At 52.2% G+C, this 20,890-nt stretch overlaps 1 protein-coding gene across 2 annotated transcripts in view; it reads right to left on the reverse strand.

Annotated features, from left to right (window-relative positions):
• The window catches only part of ADAMTSL3 (ADAMTS like 3), a 144,320-nt gene that overhangs the window by 104,910 nt on the left and 18,520 nt on the right, over positions 1–20,890 (reverse strand). For both annotated transcript variants that reach the window (XM_037053508.1, XM_037053509.1), the window contains exon 3: positions 19,843–19,962. In XM_037053508.1, the coding sequence (XP_036909403.1) occupies positions 19,843–19,962 (120 nt within the window). The remainder of the gene's footprint in view (positions 1–19,842; positions 19,963–20,890) is intronic.

Below are 20,890 nucleotides of genomic sequence, written 5' to 3' on the forward strand. Positions count from 1 at the left end.
TGACGGAGGCTGAAGGGACGCGGCGAGGCTGAGTCAGCCCTCGGTCAGTGAGAGCGACAGACACAGGGGACCTAAGGGAAGGGGGCACCTCGCTTGGGAGACCAGGACTCCCCAGGAGACAGCGACTCTGCCCAGAGCTCGGACGGCGCCTCCCACGTCCCTGCCAATGACCCCTGTGTCACACCCCTGAGGAGTCCTGATGTCGGGCCCCTCTCTGCTTTCCAATGGCACCAGAATTGCAATGTCGTTCAACGACCTTTGGTTTGCTCATCTACACATGCCAATTGTATACAACAAACACGCACACTTCACGCAATAAAGCACCCCATTAAAGTTCTGGTGTTTTTGTTTTTGTTTTTGTTTTTTCTTAAGCAGGAAAAAAAACACTAAAGGGAAACCTATGAAAACACAGCCAGAGAAGCAGTATGCTTCTCCAGTGTTTGGTTAAAATTGTCAGGCTTAACAATCTCTTAGCAAATCTTGTTTTCCTAAGTGAAGTTCTAGCGACAGAATATTTTGGATGGAAAAGATATCGTTTACTCGCTATACCACAGGACTGGTCATTGCCGAGACTATCGTAGGGATAAGTGTGTTCGCAAGCCCATAAAGACTCGAGGACGTCTTGCCTTCCTTCGGTCCCCGTGCATAAATCAAATCATAAAATATTTTCCTGACAAGTTCCTAAATCCGCGACTTATAATGAGTCGTACAGTTCTACCAGCCTTGCAAAAACGTCGGTAATTAAACACAGATTTCACGTAGAAGGTCACCATACTAACCACTCCACATTGAAAACCACCCAAAAGAAAATACGTTCTCCTGGGACCTGACTTCCCAGACATCAGATAAACGTCCACAAGGCTACTCAAGGAGAGCACGACGCCCCAGATTTCATTAACAGTAAATACTTTCTTCCAGGTTAATACTAGCTTTCACAACAACACACAAAAAATGTTAATGAGCTGGGTAAGGGACGTAACAATGTCAGTCAAGCTGTCACACACAGGTTCAAGAATTCAGTTCAACCAGGATACGTCCAACACCCACATTCCTGAAGCTGCAGGCCAGACACTTTTTGACAAACGTGCCCTATCCCCGCCCACCCCCCCACCCCCCGCACCCTCCTCAGTCCTTTCTCTCCTGTCCTGAAAAGTGCATCTGTCCCAGCCATTACCCTGAGGGTCCGAGAACTCTTGGGTTCCGTCCACTCTTTCCTGGCAACAGGGTCTGGGTATTCGCCCCCGTCTCAAAGCCCTTCGCCAATTCCCAGGGACACCTCCGGGCTGGCCCGGGACCTGGTCTGCCCCAGTCTCTGGCCCCGTTTTCTCAGGGCTCACAACACACTCCATCCATCTCATCCGATCACACCTTCTTTCTCACTATTTCCCCGACGCAAACGCGCTTGCCAAGTCCTGCTCCCCACGGCAACCGCCAGCGCAGCCCTCAGAACCCTCATGGTCTGACGCTGTGTGTGGAGGTGAGTGGGGAATGGAGGCCCCACTGCCCCAGGCCTGAGACTAAGAGGGGACAGGAAGCCTTCTGAGAAGGCACCTTGCCCCTGGGGTTTGTCCTGCCTGTCCCCCTACCTGGGAGCTGAGCCCAGTCGCGATCCCTCATCCAATCACCCTCACTCACAAACTCTTGGTTCGGAGTTTGGTTGGACCTCTTGCTCTATTTTTTTTGTTGTTGTTTGAAATCTCCCACAAATACTATGAAGAGTTTTCAAATGACGGCCGCCAAGGCTTCTCCGAGGCAAGAGGAATGAACACCAAATTAACAACCACAATTACGAAACAGAACACAAACACAGGCGGAAGGGGATCAGCAAATCTAAAACCGAGTCCATTAGGAAGAACAAGCAAGTTGATGAATTCCTTGGCAAGGGCATTGAAAAAACAAGTCGCTCTAAATCCATCCCAAGAGTGAAATGAGGGGATCCTTGCAGACACTAAGAGGATGGGAGACACCTTCATGCTGATATAGTTCAAAATTGAGGCAGGAGAAACGGCAGAGCAATTTGACCCTCCAGAGCTTCTGAGGGGTGAGGCCGGGGCCAGGACTCCCCTGAAACCCCACCTGAGCTGTGTGCCTCCCCCACCCCTCCCCACCCTGCCTCCCCACGCCCTCCTCGGGTTCCCCTAAAAATACTTCCCCGGTAAATCACCTGACCACAAATCCTCACCTCAGCCCTGCCTCGCAGACCCCAACCCAAGAAACGTCTCAAACTACAGAAAAATAGTGATAAATACGGTGACAAACATGGCCACATGGAGCTGTTAGACCAGCCTCCACATATTTCTTTGTCTTTAGATTTTTCTAGTGAAAGCAAAAGAAAAAAAGAGGAAGCATATTTCTCGGAGGAGGTGCACAGGAAGAATGTCTGTGCGTAGGCGTTACCTGAGAGGGGAGGAGCCTGCCTTCCCCACAGGCACATTCCGAGACAGTCGCGAAGACGCAATTCCTACAAAACCCTACTTTATATCCTCTCTTGCCCGACATCGAGAACCACGAAACAACCATCGAGAACACGAATCAGACCAAATTCAAAGCATTCGGCGCTGACAATCCACAGTGGACTCTCCAAAAAAAGAAGAAGAAGAAGAAGAAGCACAAACTTTCAAGTCAAATCGTATCAAGTTTTTTTTTAAACCCTTTCTTTGACTTTTCTTAGTGATTTACTTCCATCCATGGTCAGCCATTTCACACAGAAAAACACGGGTTCTGTGCCAACAACTCCTCGAGAATATTATTACCCAGACCACATTTTAGGGGCAGAACCTTGAAACAAAGGTTCTTGAAACGCCCACAAGAAATACTATCTGACAGCTGTGACTGTGCGTGATGGAGAAGGTGGCGCGCGCTTTCTCCCTCACGCCTGTCCCTCGGAGACTGGCCAGCGATCGGCATGCTCGAGGTGCCGGGGGCATGTCACCACAGGTGACGGGAGAACACGGGGACGTTCTGTCCCCCCTGAGCCTGATGGCACTAAGTCTGGAAGAGCTGACAACACAATCCCCATGCCTTGACTAAAACACAGGAGGACAGTCTCCCGGGTGAGGCAGCGACGGCCTCGGGTGGGTCCGTTCAGTTTTCCAGAGTTCGTCAGGGTTTAGCAAAGTTACAATTCACTTCCTCTTTCAGCAACGTTCACTGAGCCCAACGCACTCAGCCCCCAAGAAGATTAATCTACTTGGAAGATAAAGGGAACCACAGGCTCGCAAGCAGGCTCGAAAATGCTCAGAGAACAAGAGACAGCAAGCACCCTCAGCCTCAGAGGTCACCGTGTTGGCTGGGAGCCTGTCACTGGAGCAGAGTCTTGATGGATGAACGCAGGAGCAAAAAGTCGATAATTTACAGGCATGGAGGCGGAATAAACTCGTATAAACTCAAGCGGGTTGTACGTAGAGTCACCAAAGGAATACGGCACCTTCCAAAGCGTGTGTCGTCTAAGTCCCATTTTTAGCTGCCACCATAAGCTGACCTTCAACAACACAGAAGCACCCGCTACGCACACAGGTGGCGAGTGGCCACGGCATTAGGGCAAATGCAGAAAATGGCCACTGTCACAGAAGTTCTGTTACCCAGCAATGGCGTAAGTAACTGTTGGAAATGTGGTCACGGAGGTGGAAGATGAACCAAAAGTTTTCTTGGAAAAATAAGTGTGTGGGTTCGCACAAACACACATACAGATGGAGACTATAACCTCACATTCATCAACACTGCGTTTAAGTTAATCATGCATTTAATGAACTTTTCAGCCCCCGTTTCATCTCATTTTGCTGCTCACATGTCCAACGTCTCCTTTAATTTCATCAAGAGCCTCAATAAAAGTTATTTAATAGCTATGCGTTTCCTACAATAAATTACCTTCTAAATAGTCCTTCTTGACCACTTTAGGGTACACTGTGGGGTTAGGACATGGAATCTTATTCACATTTGTTGTGTTATTATTGTGAATCATTACTCCTCCCACAAGGCGCGATCTATTCGAGGCTGGTGCTTGACCCCCATGTTGTGGGCAAAAGTGGATCAGCTCTCCCCCTCCACTGGACACCACGGGGTAGGCCTCACCCCCGGGGCTCGGGGAGGAGGTAGGGAGTCAGGATAGAGTGCAGCCCCAGCTGGAGCCTGGCGCCTCTGCTGCCTTGCCCCTGTGTGTGTTCAAGATGCCGCACCAGAGCGTGAGGTTTCCACACGCACGTTCCTGCCGCTAACAGTCTCCACGCCATGCCCAGCAACTTTCCTGGGACAGCTGCTCAGCCTCTTGGAAAGGACCCACACACGTTGGAAAAAGACCTACATCCAAGAACATCATCACAAACACCTTCGGGTGTATGTTTGGTGTGGTCGCTCCTGTGTTTGATTTACCTGGACCAGGAGCTCCCGAGACGGCTGCCCCGCGGCGGCCAACCGGGCTCCGGGCCCAGTCCTGCCCGTCTGTCTCTCTGTCATCAGAGACGCAGCTTCAAGGCCAGTAGAAAGCTGGCTCCACGTCTAACCCACTGGACGATCTCCAGCACGTGGTTAAGTCAGTATATTAGCTTTTTTCTTTTGCCCATAAGAATATAAAACGCCCAAATCATAATGACCTTGAAGCTGCATCCATCCACCAACCTCCCTAGCTCACTTAGTCCGCTCAGTTTTCATCTTTCGGTTGTCACTTCCACAGAGGAACCTGACCAGGCTCGGTCACTGAAGAGCAAACCACGTGACCGTTAGATTAATATCCGTCTCTTCCCAGGACTGTGAGCTCGGCAAACTCCGGGATCTGCTGGGGGTTGACCTGCCCGTGCATCTCCAGCACTTAGCACAGTGCTTGACCGACACGAGCACGTCGTGAAAACAATTACGAAATGAACACATGCATTGATAACTCAGTTAATACACACAGCACAGCGTTCAGACTTTTGACCACAAGTGGATCTGGAGAAGAAGTTGTGCCCTCCGTCGGTGAATCAAGGGATTAGAATTTCTCCAGTACGGGAAAATTCCTCTGTGAACGAGTTGGAAATAGAAGGGGTCCGGGCCCTGAGGGGTAAGTTTCCCCCCTCCACTTACTGTCTTACTTCCGTGGGCTGTCATATTCTGGTCTCGACACCAAGCCCTGGATGAGTCTGGGCCCACACTGGCCGCTGTCTTCCCCGCCGGCTAGCGTCCACCCTGTCTTCACCAGTATTTCCGCGGAAGCTTAGGTGCCGTAAGGAAAGCTAATTCCGTCTCAAGTGGGGCTGGGTTGAGTTACCGGATGCGTTGTCATCAATTAAAAAACAAAACCCTCCAGCTTGTAATAACTGATACATGATTCTGGTTCAGTTTGAATCCATAACCCACTGGCTTCCAAATCGGTGTGGAAATGGGGGGATCTGGAAAGCCCTGGGAGTCGGGGAACTAATCATCAGACAATGCCCAAAGCCAAGCGTCCAGAAGTCTGGTTTTACCCTAAAGTGGCCTTTACCATCTTTCCCAAGGACACATTTAGGGAACCCAAATAAAGAGAGAACTTTAACGTAGACACACTCGCTGTGAGAGATGGGAAGGGACTGTCAGGCTTACCATTTTTGCAGATGGTAAAAAAAAAAAATAGCACCAAGAGGAAAAGCTGCACAGTCCATGTGGAGACAGAGGGCTTGGATGCGGGGTCATTCCAGCCACTACCCACAGTCTTCACTTCCACGGATGGTTTGTCCACAGCCGCCGTCCTGCCTTCCCTTTTGGCCACAGCTCGCCTTGGGTGTCTAAATCATGTCACCGTAAAACATCATTTCACATCTGCCACACCCACTCGCCACCCAAACGAGTTTGTGGATTCCTAACACCCTCAGAGTCCCACATCTTTAGCTTGGCAGGCACAACCTTCCACCTTCGGCCTCTTGCCAAGGCCTCTGATGTGTCCCCAAGGGTCACAACGCTGGCTGTGCACACATTGGCTTATGCCAGCCTCCCTGTGGTGGCAGATGGCTGCCCGGGATCCCGGTCGATGAAGCTCGGAGACCCCCACTTCGGGAGTGTCCTCACACAGCCCCCAACCCCAGGCAGTGACCGTCTCAGTCCAACCCGGGCCACGTGCTCCCGAGCTCCTGGTGTGGTGGGCGCGGGCTACATTCAGATCTGTGTTCACAGCTCACGCTCCTCCTCTGCCCACCCTGCATCCGTCCCTGCCTCCCAGGGGTGTCATCCCCAAGGAGTCCCCAGGTAAATAAGCTGCGTGCCAACCTCCTCTCAGACTCTGCCCCGCAGAAAACCCAACATACGACACTCCCCACCCCAAGGCCCGCCCCCAAGGCCCCCCTTTCCAGAAGTTCACAGGACACACAGATCATTTGTCTCCTTTTACTTCCTGTGAACCACCCCTGCCCATCAATCATTTCCCAGTCACACAAAGTCAAGCACAGCCTGTTGGGACTTACACCTTTTTGTATCCCCAACCAGGAGCCCAGTGAGTGACCAATGTACAGGTGACAACATTGATAATGAGCCAACAAGCCATTTCCACCCACTGAGACCATAGCTCCCGGAGGGCAGAGTGCAGCTGTCCCCCCCGTCCCCACACCAGGCAGTGAGGGAAGGGCCAGCGCACCCCTGGGCACGGTCCCCTTCAGACGAAGGCAAGGAAGGTTGCCCCTGCAATCTGCTGGGCGTGGTGGCGGAGGTGGGTCGGGGAAGGGAGGTGGAGGAAACGCTTCGCTTCAGGGGTGTGACAGCCGGGAATGCTGCACAGGGTCTGTCTCCCGGGCCCGAGGACACCCAAAGACACTGAGCAGACGCTCGTGGAGGGCTGCCACGCCGGTGCCGGGGAGTCTGGGTCTGCCAGCTGCGACGCTGCCCCCGCAGGCTGGCCCCGGAGTGGGGGCCACTCCTCCATCCTTGCATGGCCCCCCAAAACCATTGCTTTGATCTCCTTCTCGAGGAGAACAATGGATGTTTGGGAGACGTGGGTTTGCCTCAACTAAAATGAACTGGATCCGAATAGTAGACAAAAAATAAACAAAAAATCCACCAGGATAAGTCCCAGCCAAGGTCTGAATCCTGTGACGTGAGACCATGTTCTGAGAAGCAATGAGGAATCTCTTCACGGCCCCCTGGGCCCACCCGGGGGGAATGTAAACGCTGACCTTGGGTCGCCTCCTCCAGCGAGGGTCCCGGCCCTGCTCCAAATGGTGACAGGTGCCGTGGGGCCCTTCTCTGACTCGTGTGGACAGAGCTGGCCGCGGACCGGGCAGGACATCCAAGGAGCGGGAAGCGGGGTCTCCTGCCAGGGCTGCGAGCCCACAACTCCGCCGCTGCCTCGCACGCAGGTGCCGGATAACGCGACGTGTTCCGGCGCCCGTTCCAAGTGAGGAGAGAGTGAGTGAGAGATGAACGGGAGAGAACAGCGACACAGGAACCCGATGGAAGGCGAGGATGGGGAGCAGGAAACCTCAGGAATGTTTGCAACCGCTGGCTCTCCACGGCCGGGACTCCGGGGGCCCTGCAGCAGGAGGGCCGCCCAACACTTCCTTCGATAACTTAATTTCCAAGGGACACCTCAGCCACGATCTTGGCAGTGTCCTCTGACGCCCAGTCCAAGCTGTCACTTCTGTTAGCTTTGAGCTTGCTGTGCAAGCAGAGACAAATTATGAGAAAGCTCCAGCCCTTTGATTTCCCCATCCACCCCCAAACACCTAGGATGAAGCTTTGCCTTCCATTAATGGAAACGATTTCTTCTATCCAGCACGGTACATAAGGAAACTTCCCATTAAGTACCTGAAGTGGCCTGTCTGCCCCTGAGGCTGGGAGCTTCATCCTGTAATGGTCCCTGTACACAGTGACCAGCGTCCACCATGTCCTTCCTGAAATGCCCCTCCTCGGGGGGCATGGACCTAGACGTGACGTAGACGCCACTGATAGGCTGTTACCAAAAAGCTGGTGATCCTGGCCCACTTGCTCGGCCTGTGTCAACTTGAACCTTCCCACGGGTATAAAAAAGAAAGTGGGTCAGACACGAACAGTTGACCCCTGATGTCCACACCCTCTCTCTCTCTTTTGCTAACAGAATGACAGGCAGTGACTTGTACTTCAACGTGACAATCTTGCTGCCACCTTCCCAGCCTCCCTGACACTCCTGGGTGGCCATGAAACCCAGTTCCGGCCAATGACGCATAAGAGGACATGTATCAGAAGAAACAAAACCCGGAAGCCAGAAGTGTGTGAGCAGGAACCAGAAGACCGTTGTGTGTCCTTGGCGCGGTCTCCCCTCTCTCTCTGCAGGAATGCTCTGCTTTCCTGGGACGGTCAGAAGGAATGTGCTGTGTAAATGACCTGAACCCATAAAGAAAGCGGGCCCCTTTATGTATTATTATTTTATTGTATTATTAGTATATGTAATAATGATGTTACATATAATAACATATAAACACATATCCATTATTACATACTGTTTTAATTATTTCATTATTTTATTATTATATATGACAGTATAGCATATATCGGAAAGACGAAAACATAGAAGAATTATTATTACATATTATTTTCACTTTTTTAATTTTTAGATTCATCAGAGTTTCTTCAAATAATTACAGTTTTATATCACCTATTGCTTTATCTTTTCTTATTGCATTGGCTAGGTATTCCAGTTTAGAACTTAAAATTATTATACAATCCTCTTTTCCCTTCCTCGTTTCAATAGGATATTTTAACAAGAAGTATGATGCTGGTTGAGAATATTCATTAGGAGATTTTTTCCCCTTATAGTCCTGGTATGCTAAAAAACATTATTAGTATTTCCTGTTAGATTTTATCACATGCCTTCCTGACAACTAGTCAGGCAATTTTACTGTTAAAAAAAAAAACTGTTAAAGAGTGGATTTTAACCTAATCATGACTGGAGTTTAAACTGTTTCTTCATCCCCCGGGAAAGCCGCCCTGGGTCACCGACAAAGAAGACTTCTGCTGAGTCCCATTTATGAACATTTTATTTAGAATTTCAGCATTTGGTTCACGCCGTTATAGTTTTCCTTTCCTCTGTTATCTCTCATGTTTTGGTATCTATATTATACCAGTCTTTTACAAGGCTGTCTGTCTCTTTCTATGCTGAAAATTTACATTATTAATTTTGTTGAAAACTGAAAAATATATGCCAAGGACTTCTTCACCTTTAACGAACCCACACAGATGCATCACAAATTGTTGCCATAAGAATTACTCTCTGGACTTAATGTCATGAGGCACTCACAGCCTATATTTTATAAGCTGTTTCATACCGTAAAAAAAAAAGCATCATCATAAAAAAAAAAACCCTTTTGTTTCAGAGACCATGCCCTTTATTCTGAGAGGTTCATCACACCTGCCTCTGGTAGGAAGCCTAGCCTTCCAGTAAGTGCCTGCTCTTCATTCCCGTTCCAGGTCTCTCCCCAGCGCCAAGGGGTCCCTGGGCCATTCTGTGGTTATTTGAGTCACTTTCCTGCTTTTACTGGGCACCCAGCCAAACAAATAATCAAAAGCTTTCAAAGTGTAGGTCAAAATGCGCTTTTACTCCTGTGAAAGCGAGAATCATGCACTCTGTTTTATGAAGTAGGAGGGCCGTGAGCAGCGAGAGGGTCCTTTAAAATGAAGCCACCCCCCACCCCCCGCCCAACATACATTGAAGGAGCAATGTTTTGTCCACACAGCGAGAGAGCCCTGTCCGTCAGACAGAGCTGAGCGAGCATCAGGCCGAGATGCACTGACTAAAAAATGGAGCACACGGTTGAGTGAGCTCTTTTCCAAATCTCTACACCCGCAAACTGTCTCCGGTGAGACAAGATGCTGTTCCACTCGACCCACATAATGTGCAGCCTCCCCCCCAAACCCTCACACCTAGAAGCTGTGACTCAGTCTCTCCTAAGTGAAAGACACATGCCGGGCCTCCCCCATCCCCCCCGGAGAAAGCCGTTCTCTCTACCCACACCTCTGCCACTGCGTCACCTCGGATGAGCTTGGTCCCTTTGGGTCCCCTGCTGGGACGCGAGCTCGCTGGAAACAAAAGCTGTCCTGTTACACACTGTAGCCCTGATGGAAGAGAAGACTGGGTTCATTTTTGCTCAGCAGAGGTTAACGAGGCATTTGGCATCACCCTTCTCATTTCAGGCCTGTGATTCCATCCCGACGGCACATTTAATGAAACGCAGAAAATGGCAAGGATGTGGCGGGTTGGAATGAACGCCAGCCAGCTCAGGCACCCCTTCGAAGAAAGCTTCCCTGCTACAATGCTGCACTGTGCTCTTTCCAAGGCCTCCCCTCACGCGGCCTGCTGTGACAGCTTCTGATGAACCCGAATGTCACTTATGACCAGGCCATGTCCATGATCTGTGCCCATGGCAGTCTGACCAGACGCATATTCAGAGAGAGACCGTGTTCTTAGCTGGCAGTTTCTAAAGAAACCGACCCCTTTAACACAAACAAAGACAAGCAGGTGTGTGTGAAGTGCTGTTCAAAACCCAACCCCCCCTCAGGAGCAGAAAAATAACCCAGCGCAAACAAGGAAAAGTCAATCAATGCCATGCAGCATCAGTGGAATAAAAATAATGGAATACAATCAACGGGTTAACACAGAGCTGAATGCTGTTTTTACAGATTCTAATAAGGTTCTAATCCAAACTCATTAACCAATGGAAAGGCAATAGCCCTCGTATATATTACTGCCCATGATTCAAACAGAACTTTCTAGGAAAATCCACGGGTCAGAAATAACACAGGTCCCAAGCTGTCCCTTCAAATCCCGTGTGTGTTTTGACCTGACCAAGGAATCATCTATTGGGTGGGTAAAACACACGGCGATGGCCCGTGTGTCAGACACCAGCTGGGAAACGAGTTATTTTCCAGGACACGAAGGGGGTGCCCCCTCAGAACAGTATTTTTAGTTTCACTCTATTGTAAATGGAAAAACTCCATGACAGCCTTTAAAAGAAGGGGCCTGCAGAACAACTCAACGCCTTCTTCCTCAACGCTCAGCTCCCTTTCTGGAAACTCCCATCACCGCGAAAGCCACGGATCAGGTCGCCGAGGCCCCAGACGCCGCCACCAGCTCTCAGCCTGAGGGGACATGGGGCCGCTTTCTGCTTTGCCGGGCAGCTGCGCCGTGGTTTCTCGTCCCCGGGTCTCTGACCGGCTTCCACCCCCTCTACTCCCGTCCTTCCCCAGCCCAGGTGTCAGAGGGCAGGTCAGAGTCAACCCCGTTGGCTTTGTTCCTGGAGTTCCACCCACTGGCTGGACGCATCCCAGGCGACCAGCGCTCTTGTCTTAGCAACTGGCACTTCAACTCAGCATCTTCCGCCATGTCCTGTGCCTTTTTAAAAAAATATTTTATTAATTTATTTTTTTTTTGAGAGAGGGGAAGGGAAGGAGAAAGACTGGGAGAGAAGCATCAGTGTGTGGTTGCCTTTCATGCGCCCCCTATTGGGGACCTGGCCTGCAACCCAGGCATGTGCCCTGACTGGGAATCGAACCGGCAACCCTTTGCTTCACAGGCCAGTGGATTGTAGCTCAATCCACTGAGCTACACCAGCCAGGGCTGTCCCATGCCTTTTTAAACACAACATGTTTAATTCAGTTTTCAGATGTTGTCCACCTCTTACAGAAAAACAAGAAAGGGCCTGCCGGTCAGAAGCCACTCCACCTGGTTACCTGCTCTCCGGCAGTTCTGTCCCTGGGAAGTTAAAGGAAGAATGATGGTCCCAGTCATCTTTGATCAAACTGAGATCCACAGAGGCACAGAATTTACTCCCAGAGAAATATTTAACGTGGACTTTGCATCTGAGAAATAACCTGAGAAATTCATCTAAGCCCACTGTGGCTTAGCTGAGGGTGGGGACACCTTATACCCAAGTGATGTCCCTGTTCCCTTGGGTATTGGTGCTGATGGTCGTTTTTGAGTTGACTGACCACCCAAACTGACTGGGCCTTACGTTCAAGGCCATCGTTCGTAAACGAGCGTCCAAGTCCTCAGGTTTGAGAGTTATGGCAAGGGACATGCCGAGAGGGTTCTCTGCCCAAGTCAAACCTCCATTTTTTGTCCCTTTTTAATCACAAAAATATCCTATTACGTGATTTAGCATGAGGCATTTTAATGAGTTATGGTTTCGAGTCAAGCCTCTACTGCTCAGTGTTTGTGCTGATAGACGGGTCTGTATTCACAGTCACCTCACAGCACAATCTCACCCACGTGTAGAAGCTGGGGACTGGGTATGTGAGTGGGTTTGTGAGGTGAAACTCATCCCCCGAACACATGCCCATCTCCCAAGGCAGAATCCTGTAGACTTACTTGATCCGAAAAATGAAAGAAGGAAAAGGTTTCGCCAAGAAAGCAAAATTTCTCTATAGAAGACTCATGGAAAGGCAATGTCTTCCACCTCTTAGTGAAGTTCTTGAAAAAACAAACAGAAAACAAGAGTGGAAATCACAACCAAACAAAAGTCGGCATTGTTGCGTAAGTGTGAAGTCTTAGCTATCTCTTCCCCAATTCTTTCTTTTATTAAAATGAACCCCAAACGGTCAAGGGACCCCAATATTATTAGTCACTCTCCTTGGACACTCTTTCGTCATTATTTAGAAAGAATATTTATCATGTTTTAATGATCAAAGTATCAGAGATGGCTGGGAATGGGCCGAGGGGAAAGGAAGCAAAGGGGAACATTCTAGAAACAGCCTTGTGGAAGAACACAGGAAAAGTCTGGTCATCAGACCAGGCCTGGAAATTCACTGGGTGGCAATGCTGACCACAGACTCCAAGTGGGTCACCCCTGACAGCCACACACTCGTCCCCGACTTGACCTTGGCACATCCTGCCCAGCACAGTAGCCGCAGCACCACAGCCACGGGGCTACTGATCTCGTGTGGTAACTGCAGCCCACGAGTGCACTGTCAGGGCCAGGCTGGAAGGTGGGGTGACCAAGCGTCCCAGTTTGCCTGGGCTGTCTCAGTCCCACGGAGACCGGGACAGTTGGCCACCCTACAGACATTTACGTAAGACGCGTATTAAGAGCATTATAAAAAGGGCCCTGGCCGGGTGGCTCAATTGATTGGAGCATCATCCCCACAGCAAAAGGTTGCGGGTTCAATCCCCGGCCAGGGCATGTATGGGGAGGCAACCAATGGTGTTTCTTCCTCTCTCTCTAAAATCAATAAAACATATCCTCAGGTGAGGATTTTTTAAGAAGAGCATCATAAACAGTAACTAAATATAAAGAGTAACACAATGGGCATTTGCGATGTCCTTCTCCACCGGGCCCCATGCACGCCTCCCAGGGGTAGAGCCCTCTGCCCCCACCTGGAGGAACCTTCGAGAATGCCTCAGCTCCCAAAGTCCCGACCCGAGAAAACGCGGTCCCGAGTGACTGAGCCCCGAGCACGAGCAGACGAACGTGTCCATGGAACGACCAGGGCCTCGCAAAGCCTTAGCCTGTCAGGAACTTCTTTGCAAACCGTGCCTACCCTTGTGATAGAAACCAGAACAGGCCCCACAGGAGAAAACACTTCCCAACGCCAAGACAGCCAATCCAAACAGAGCGCTTGAAATCCCTCGGGGGAGAGAAGGAAGTCCACCGTGGCCTCTACACCGAGTCCTTCCAACTTCGGCTTGGAAGGAACCAGCCAAGCGTTCCCCCGCCTGACCCAGCTCTTTCTCACGTGCCTGGCCAGCAAGCCAACTCACCTTCGTTTTCTGTCCCTCTCTAGATCTCTGTTTTGGGCCCCCTTGGCAGAGAGAAATAAGCTGCTCCCACCCAGGGCTCACCTGGTATTACCCCCCATCCTCTTCGTGAGCCTGCAAGCCTCGTCTGTCTCAAGCGCCATGCGTGCCCCGCGCTCTGCCCGAAGAGGGCAGACCAGCCCAGAATCGGAGCCCGGCGTTCACGGAAGGGAACCACACACCCAGGGGCGGGGAAGACAGGAGAGCCCGCTTGCTTCCCTTCTTCCAGGGAGGGAGGATGACGGTCGCGTCGCTCACGGGACCTCGAGGCACCAAGTCTTCAAGCAGGAGCTGGCCGATGTCACAGAGAAGAGACGTCTGGACACAGGCGGCGAGGGGCCTGTCTCTTCGCGTCCCTGACCACACTGAGGGACCGCCTTGAACTTTCCCACCCTGCATCCACCTTTCCACCTATCCGGTGAAAGGAATTTACAAAAAAGTCACATAGCACCCCAACAATGAGTCCGGGAAGACAGCCTTAGAGGAAGAAGAGGCGTGCGCAGTTCAAAAGCGGGATCCTTCTGCTCCACGCAGACACCTCACTCTTCCACGCTTGAGAAGTCACCGACTTTGCGCACAGCTCACTGGTCAGGACATTCAGCGTCCACAGGTGCCAAAGCCCATGGGGACTCGCTGTACGCCTGACTGAGGGCCGGGCGACAAGGTAGTCCAGTGACTGTGGCCTTGCCTCCTAACTGACCGAGCGCCTGCTTGCTCCTTCGATCATGAAATCTTTGGAATAGTTAAGGAACCTAACTCCATCTGACCACGATGAGTCACTAACAAAGGAACGAGCGATTCAAACTCACACGGCTGCTGCTGAAAACCACGCTCCACCCGGCCAGAAACAACCGGAAGGTCTCCCCGGGCGGGGACCCTAGGAGCGGCTCGTGGGGGTCCATGAAGAAGACCACAGCGCCCTACAGACCCCAGATCTGGGTCCATCCTTCTTGTCTAGAAGTTTCCGAAGTTGTAGATACTTCCCGAGTTCAAAAGTATTACATAAATAACTTGGAAACGTGGAGCGATATTTCTGAGGCCCGCCAAGAGTTTTAACCACAATGAAACTCCCAGCCAAGACATTCATAAAAAGTTCGGAAGAAGTAACTTTGAGAAAGGCCTCTTCACGGCAAACGGATTTCTTCTCCTTAGAAAGAATGTGTAAATCAAGAGTTGAAGAGGGGACGAGGAAAATTAGGTCTGTCAGAACAGCCTAAGGAGAGAGGGCCATTTAAAAGAAGTTGAGAAAGGAGATGACACAAAGACTTCTTTTTTGTCTTCTTGTCACTGCCGGTACGAAAGCGTTCATTCCGACATTTCTCTCATACTTCTGCTCCCCACAGACGGGATGGGAAAAGGTCCCGGCTGAGCAGATGGGCAGAGCGCGGGCCGTGGGCCCGGCTGCAGCCTGGCCGTGTGGCCTCGGGTAAGACTCCGCTCCTCTCTCCTGAGAAGTCAGAACGCCCACGCTGCCTTCTCACTCTGCCCACCCTGCGATTCCACGGGCCTGTCACGGCCACACACTCAGCCCTTGGCTTCCTGGAGGTGGAGACGGGAACGAAAACACAAACAGGAGGGAGGCCGGCCAATGAGCCTACAAGGAAGAGAAACGCCCACCGCGACTCTGCTGATGATGTCACAACGCCTTAGGATTTTCATCCCAGACACGGGATGATTCCCACCAGATTCTTGGATTTGGGGAAGTAACCGAGATGCTGAAAAAGGATGCCCACTGAAGGTGAAGGGGAGGCGGTGGGAGGAGACCCCAGAAGTCAGACTTTAAGAGCTCAAACAAGGAAGAGAAAGTATAAAAGCAATGGTAGATCAGAGTAGAGGTGAGAGCACTTCGAGCTTGGAAAAACATTCTGATGCTCTTACCAGATGCAAAGCAAACACCGTGTTGTTATTCGGGGACTCCTCATCAGGAGTCTACAGCGGGGAGAGCAATGAGGAGCACGAACAGGTAGAGAAAGGACTTAGGCAACCTGAAATCAAGGGGGTCTCCTCTAAGGGGCTTCGAGCTGACATGAGACTTGACTGCGGAGCAATTTTAGGAGAATCGGAGTCCACCACTTAGGTAAACCCCCACCGTCTCGTCCTTGAACCTTGGAATCCAAGCTATTGACGTTCTTCGTGCCTTTGGGTGCCCCACACCCCGAAGGCGGCAACGTGAGCCCTGCACCAATGTGCAAGCAAGCACTACACCCACGGCACACACATAAAGATGATCCACAGATCATGTAAGCAGTGCGTGAGGTCCTGGGTTTGGGACCTTGCTCCCGCAGCGCCTGCCCACCCACCTCAGGGGAAGAAGCCCGTCCGGGCCAGCCCACACCATCTGGGAAGACTCAAGGCACCTTCCACGGTTCCCTGCGCCTCACCAACGCTAAAAGCTAAAACACAAAACTAAAAGAGTGTTTGTTCAAAACAAAGAGCTTATCTGTTTCTCTGGGGACTTCCCACTGTGAGACAAACAGACTTTTAAATCAGACCCCACAAGAACTGGCGATGTCCCTCCTTGAAAGCGGCAGGGAGTTGAAGGTGAGGATGCCAAGAACCCCCGCCCTTCCCCCCAGAAAGGCAGTGGCTGAGCAGCTCTCCGGAGGGACTTGGTCGGGGATGGGGCAGAGAACCAACTGGGGGATTCAAGGCCCTGCTGCTGAGCCCCAACCGACAGCTGTCTGCCTGTGAACACGCCCCTGTAGGGCAGATCTCCTAACCCACGGGCAGGAGGGACCAAAGAACACGCCCCAGCGCCTGGCCGACCAACCGGTCTCCGACCACACGCGCCTTGGGCAGTTGTTGCAAACCAACGCACTTGAACTATCTCGGACTCCCGACACACCCACCTGCCACTTTAACTTCGTGTCCTGCCCAGACGTTGGAAAAAACGTCACTTAGATTGCGATAATAATTACGTTTATAAACACTGCCAGCACGGCTAATTCCAAATTCCTGAAGGAATTAAGGATGCGTTGATTTTAAAAAGTGGCTTGTTCATATTAAATCCGTCCCTCCTCCCTGAGTTGACCCAGTTCCCCAAAGTCCTTTTGACCAGAACGGTGGGATCAGAATCTTTAAGAAACAAGGTCATCTTCTAGTGGCTTCTTCAGAATCGGGTGGCAGGACCGGCCACAGAGTGGGGAGCCTGAGGTCTGGAGAGCCATGGTCTTAGGGTTTTTTTGTTTTGTTTTTTTGTTTTTCGCACAACTGCCCAGGCGTCCTTGAGCGAGTCATTTGCACTTTCCGAGCCTCCGCTTTCCCGGTTTGTGAAGCGAGGCGTCTGAGCCCCCATCCCCAGCAGCCATAAAACTCTACGTGTCTCTAAGGAACAGTTCACTGTGCGGCTGACCAGCCCACCCCGGGTAACGAGAACGACCCAATTAACACTGCATAACGTCAAATATTCCACCAGCGGTCTGGAAGAAGAGGTCTTTGGAGAGCACAAGGGGTCTGAAGTCATGAACTCTGGCCACTCCCTGTCTTCCAAACAGATGAAGAAGCCAGGGTCAGAGATGCTGGATTCGAGGCTGTTTCGAGGACAAGCCGGTCTGGCCGTGCGCGCCCCACCCTGCTCCCCAGCTTCCTCCCTAGAAGCTGCTCTCCGACCCCTGTGTGCCTTTCCCACGGCTCGTTAACCACAGCCCACATCACAGCTGGGCTTTACGGGCCTCTGGGCTCTTCGTTTTCCAGACACCTAATCCGGGAGCCATTTGAAGCATGACCTAGAGGTCTTCGTGAAAATTGGCCGGGACCAAAATACTTGAAGGAGTCCTCCAAGGCTCGGCGAAGAGAGCAAGTAGCCACCCGGCAGCCCTCGCCTCCCGTGTGATCACACCAGTATTTCGCAGACAGGAGCATCCTAGGGCACCTCGTCCAGACCCAGCAACTTCAGGGGCCAGAGGGCAGCCTCCAGAGCCGATGCATTTTGCCACTCTGGCTTCGGGTTGCTCTGACGGCACAGGTATGGCCCCTGGTGGTGACCCAGAACATGCACTGCGCCTCTTTCTGGCCACGGCAGGGCAGCGGCTGGGGGCTAAGGAAGAAGGCTGCTCGGGCAGACAGCCCCCTCCCACACCTCTCCCAGGCTGGGCTCTTCCGAGGGACCGTCCTGCAAACCTTACAGGGAGCAGCCGGGAAGCCCTGGGCGGGGGCGATGCCACGCGCCACCTAATAGGCGGCAATTTGTTCCAACGGGAGCCAGTCTGTTCCAAAGAACACAACCGACAGACATGCGACCCTGAATGATGCTGGACCCAACAACGCGGCTGAATCGCAGACACGATGCCGTGTGAGAGAAGCCAGACACCAGCGAGCACGTGCCGCGTGATGCCATTTCTACAACATGGAAAATAAAAACAGCAAACCGATCTGCCACGGTGATAGACACCAGACGGCGGCTGCATCGTAAGTGAGGGGTGAGGGGTGAGGGGCGACAGGGTGAGGGGCGAGGCCTGGAGGGGCGCAAGGAGCTTCCCGGGGCCTAGACACGCTCCGTTTCGTGATCTGGGTGGAGGTGATGCAGGTAGAAAAAGACTTCAAAATCCAGCAAGTTCTACACTTCAGACACGCGTGTCCTTTGCTGTGTGCACAGGACACCTGAACAAAAACTTAATTTAAAACATCGTGTGAGGTCCGTGAGGTCCACCGGGAATGCGATTCTCGATCGGCTTTAGCAGAAGCACATCTGAGATTCTCTGAGTCGAGTCTCTGCCGGGATATTATTAGAAGTAACAGTAGCTAGATTGAGTGTTTATATGCACCAGGCCCCCCTGTGGGGGGCCACGAACTATATGAATCATCTCCTTTCGTCCCTAAAACATTCCCGCAGGGTAGATAACCGTCCATAGCCCCATTTCACAGATGAGGCAACTGAGGCACCGGGGAGCGAAGTCACTCGTCCAAAACCACACGGCAAGTGAACTGTCAGAATCAGGATTCAAACCCAGCACAACGACTCCAGAACCCGTGTGTTCCTAATCAGTCTGAACAGTGCACCGTGGGCCAGGGCAGGATGAAATTTTTGTCTTTCTCCCAGTGCCTGAGACGCTCCTGACTGTGCCGTGCGGTCTGCGCGCTCCTAACTGAGAGGAAAGAGCGTCAAGGCTGGGGCAGATGGGCGAACCGTCGGGCTGATTATTCTGAGGTCGTCCCGGAGACGCGCCCAGTTTTGGTGCTCAAGCCTGTTCCCATCACCTGTAGCAGCACACAGTGGGGGCTACTATGGGCCTGTTCAAGGTCAACGGCGTTCCTCTCCCTTCAGAGAAGCAGCGTCTCACACGCTGCTCACCCGGCTTTCCCGAGCGCCAGGCCCTAGGGCGCGACGTCCGAGCCTCCCACGCACATTTCAGATCTGCACGGGCTTCTCTCCCCCCGGCTCTCTTCCTAGCTTTTATATTGTTGTTATATTAAACACAGCGCACCTGCAGGGCCTACAGAAGACATTCACCAAGCACTCTTTCATTAAAAAAGTCGGGGTTCACGGTATCCCAGACACCCTGTTTTCTCAATTTGTTTCCCTAAAGTTCTCAAAAAGGAAAACCCATTGGATCATTGCTTTCTCGACTTCGAGGGGCCGTCAACTAGAGGTCATCTCAGAATCTACGGTGGAGGCAGGAAGGAGGCAACTTACGGACAGTCAGGCCCCACTAGCTGCCGGCCCAGGGCCTGTCGAAGGCGCCACGGTGAACTATTTATGTGCTCGCCTTCGTGAAGCGTGCAAACACACACACGTGTGCACACACAGCACGCCCAGGCTCATGTGTGTGCACACCCAGGCATGCCTAGTTGGCCAGAAAACCCACTTGGGTGCTGGTCAAAGCTGACAGGGCAAAGAAAGCAGTGCTTAATCGGAAAGCGGCACCTCTGGGTAATTTCAGTGTCAGGCAATCCATTGGGTGATCGCTAAAATGAAAGAACCCGCCATCTATTTCTGGGAAAGACACAAAACAGTGACTCTCGAGTCAACACCCTAACACGGAGGGTGAACCTACACTCAAGCCTCTCGGGATCCGACCTGGGCGTCGAGGGTCTATGGTCCCGGTCGTGCTGACGGGAAAACAGAATCCTTTTGAAGGTACTGTTTCCTACCCGTGGGCAGGCGGCAAAGCCGGAAAAAGGCTCTGTTAGGAGGTTCCTACCTGGTCGTCGTAGCGATAGGTGAGAAACCGCTCCCCTGTGGTATCTTCCAGAAAACTTCCCTGCGGGGAGAGTGCAAACTCCGGCAGGAAGTAGGCTCCCGGAGACGTCTCTGCCTCGGCCTGAAAGGCAAGGTCGCGTGGTTACAAACGAGGTCTCAGTGTGGAGCCCTGACCAGCCATCTCTATGGTGAGGCTGATCCCAGAAGAATCAGCCCTCAGACGGCCGTCCCAGAAGGGAAGGCCCAGGTGACACACGCCAGGGGTCTGGGTTGAGGCTCAGATAAGGGAGGGTATCACCCTGGCCCCCCTCCGAGCGGCCCACACAGTATTTAGTCCCTGACACCTGCCTGGCCCCCAATGTGTGTCAGTGGTTCAGCCGCCGTGTAGTCAATTTGCTCAGCTTATGTGGAGGTTTCCTCTATGGTGCCGCCTTCCTGTGAGGTGGGGGTGGGGTGGCTGTCTACCGCAGCAATCCTGCCACGATGGCCTGCAGCCCCCCGACTTGAATGCCTCTAGTGATGGGGAGCTCACTCTCTCCCAAGGCAACAGACGTCCGTCAGAATCTAGCAAGCTCACAGAGACCACACTAGTCTGAAGTGACACCTTGCTCCGCACACAAGGACGAGGTGCCCTGGCCCACGACACCTCCCCCGCCAACTTCTCCCTCTCCTCCTCCCCCCCTGTAAACACATACAGAATCTACGCTAAATTCAGGAGCCTAAACAGCGTGAACACTGAGTCACAGCATCAGAGAATGAGGGGCGTCGGAGAGCCAGCCCAGTCCCCGCCCTTCTCTGGCGGCCTCTCCGGTAGCCGCACGGGAGAGGATCAGTAGCGGCCCTCGGCACAGAAAGCTGGGAACGAAGGAAACTCAAGTTCACTGTGAGCCAGGAATTGGGAGAACTGCCTCATCTGTCCTCATGCTCGCCCTGCCTGCCAGTGAGGCGGGGGCCATTTCCCACCCAAAGAAACCTGGACACAGGTGGTCAGGTGTCAGTTACTGGGGACACACAGATGTCCACCAGGGAGGACAAGGTCAGCGCGCTCC

This window comes from Sturnira hondurensis, unplaced genomic scaffold (genome assembly GCF_014824575.4).
Source record: "Sturnira hondurensis isolate 20B ecotype Veracruz unplaced genomic scaffold, ASM1482457v3 Scaffold0007865, whole genome shotgun sequence".
NCBI lineage: Eukaryota > Metazoa > Chordata > Mammalia > Chiroptera > Phyllostomidae > Sturnira > Sturnira hondurensis.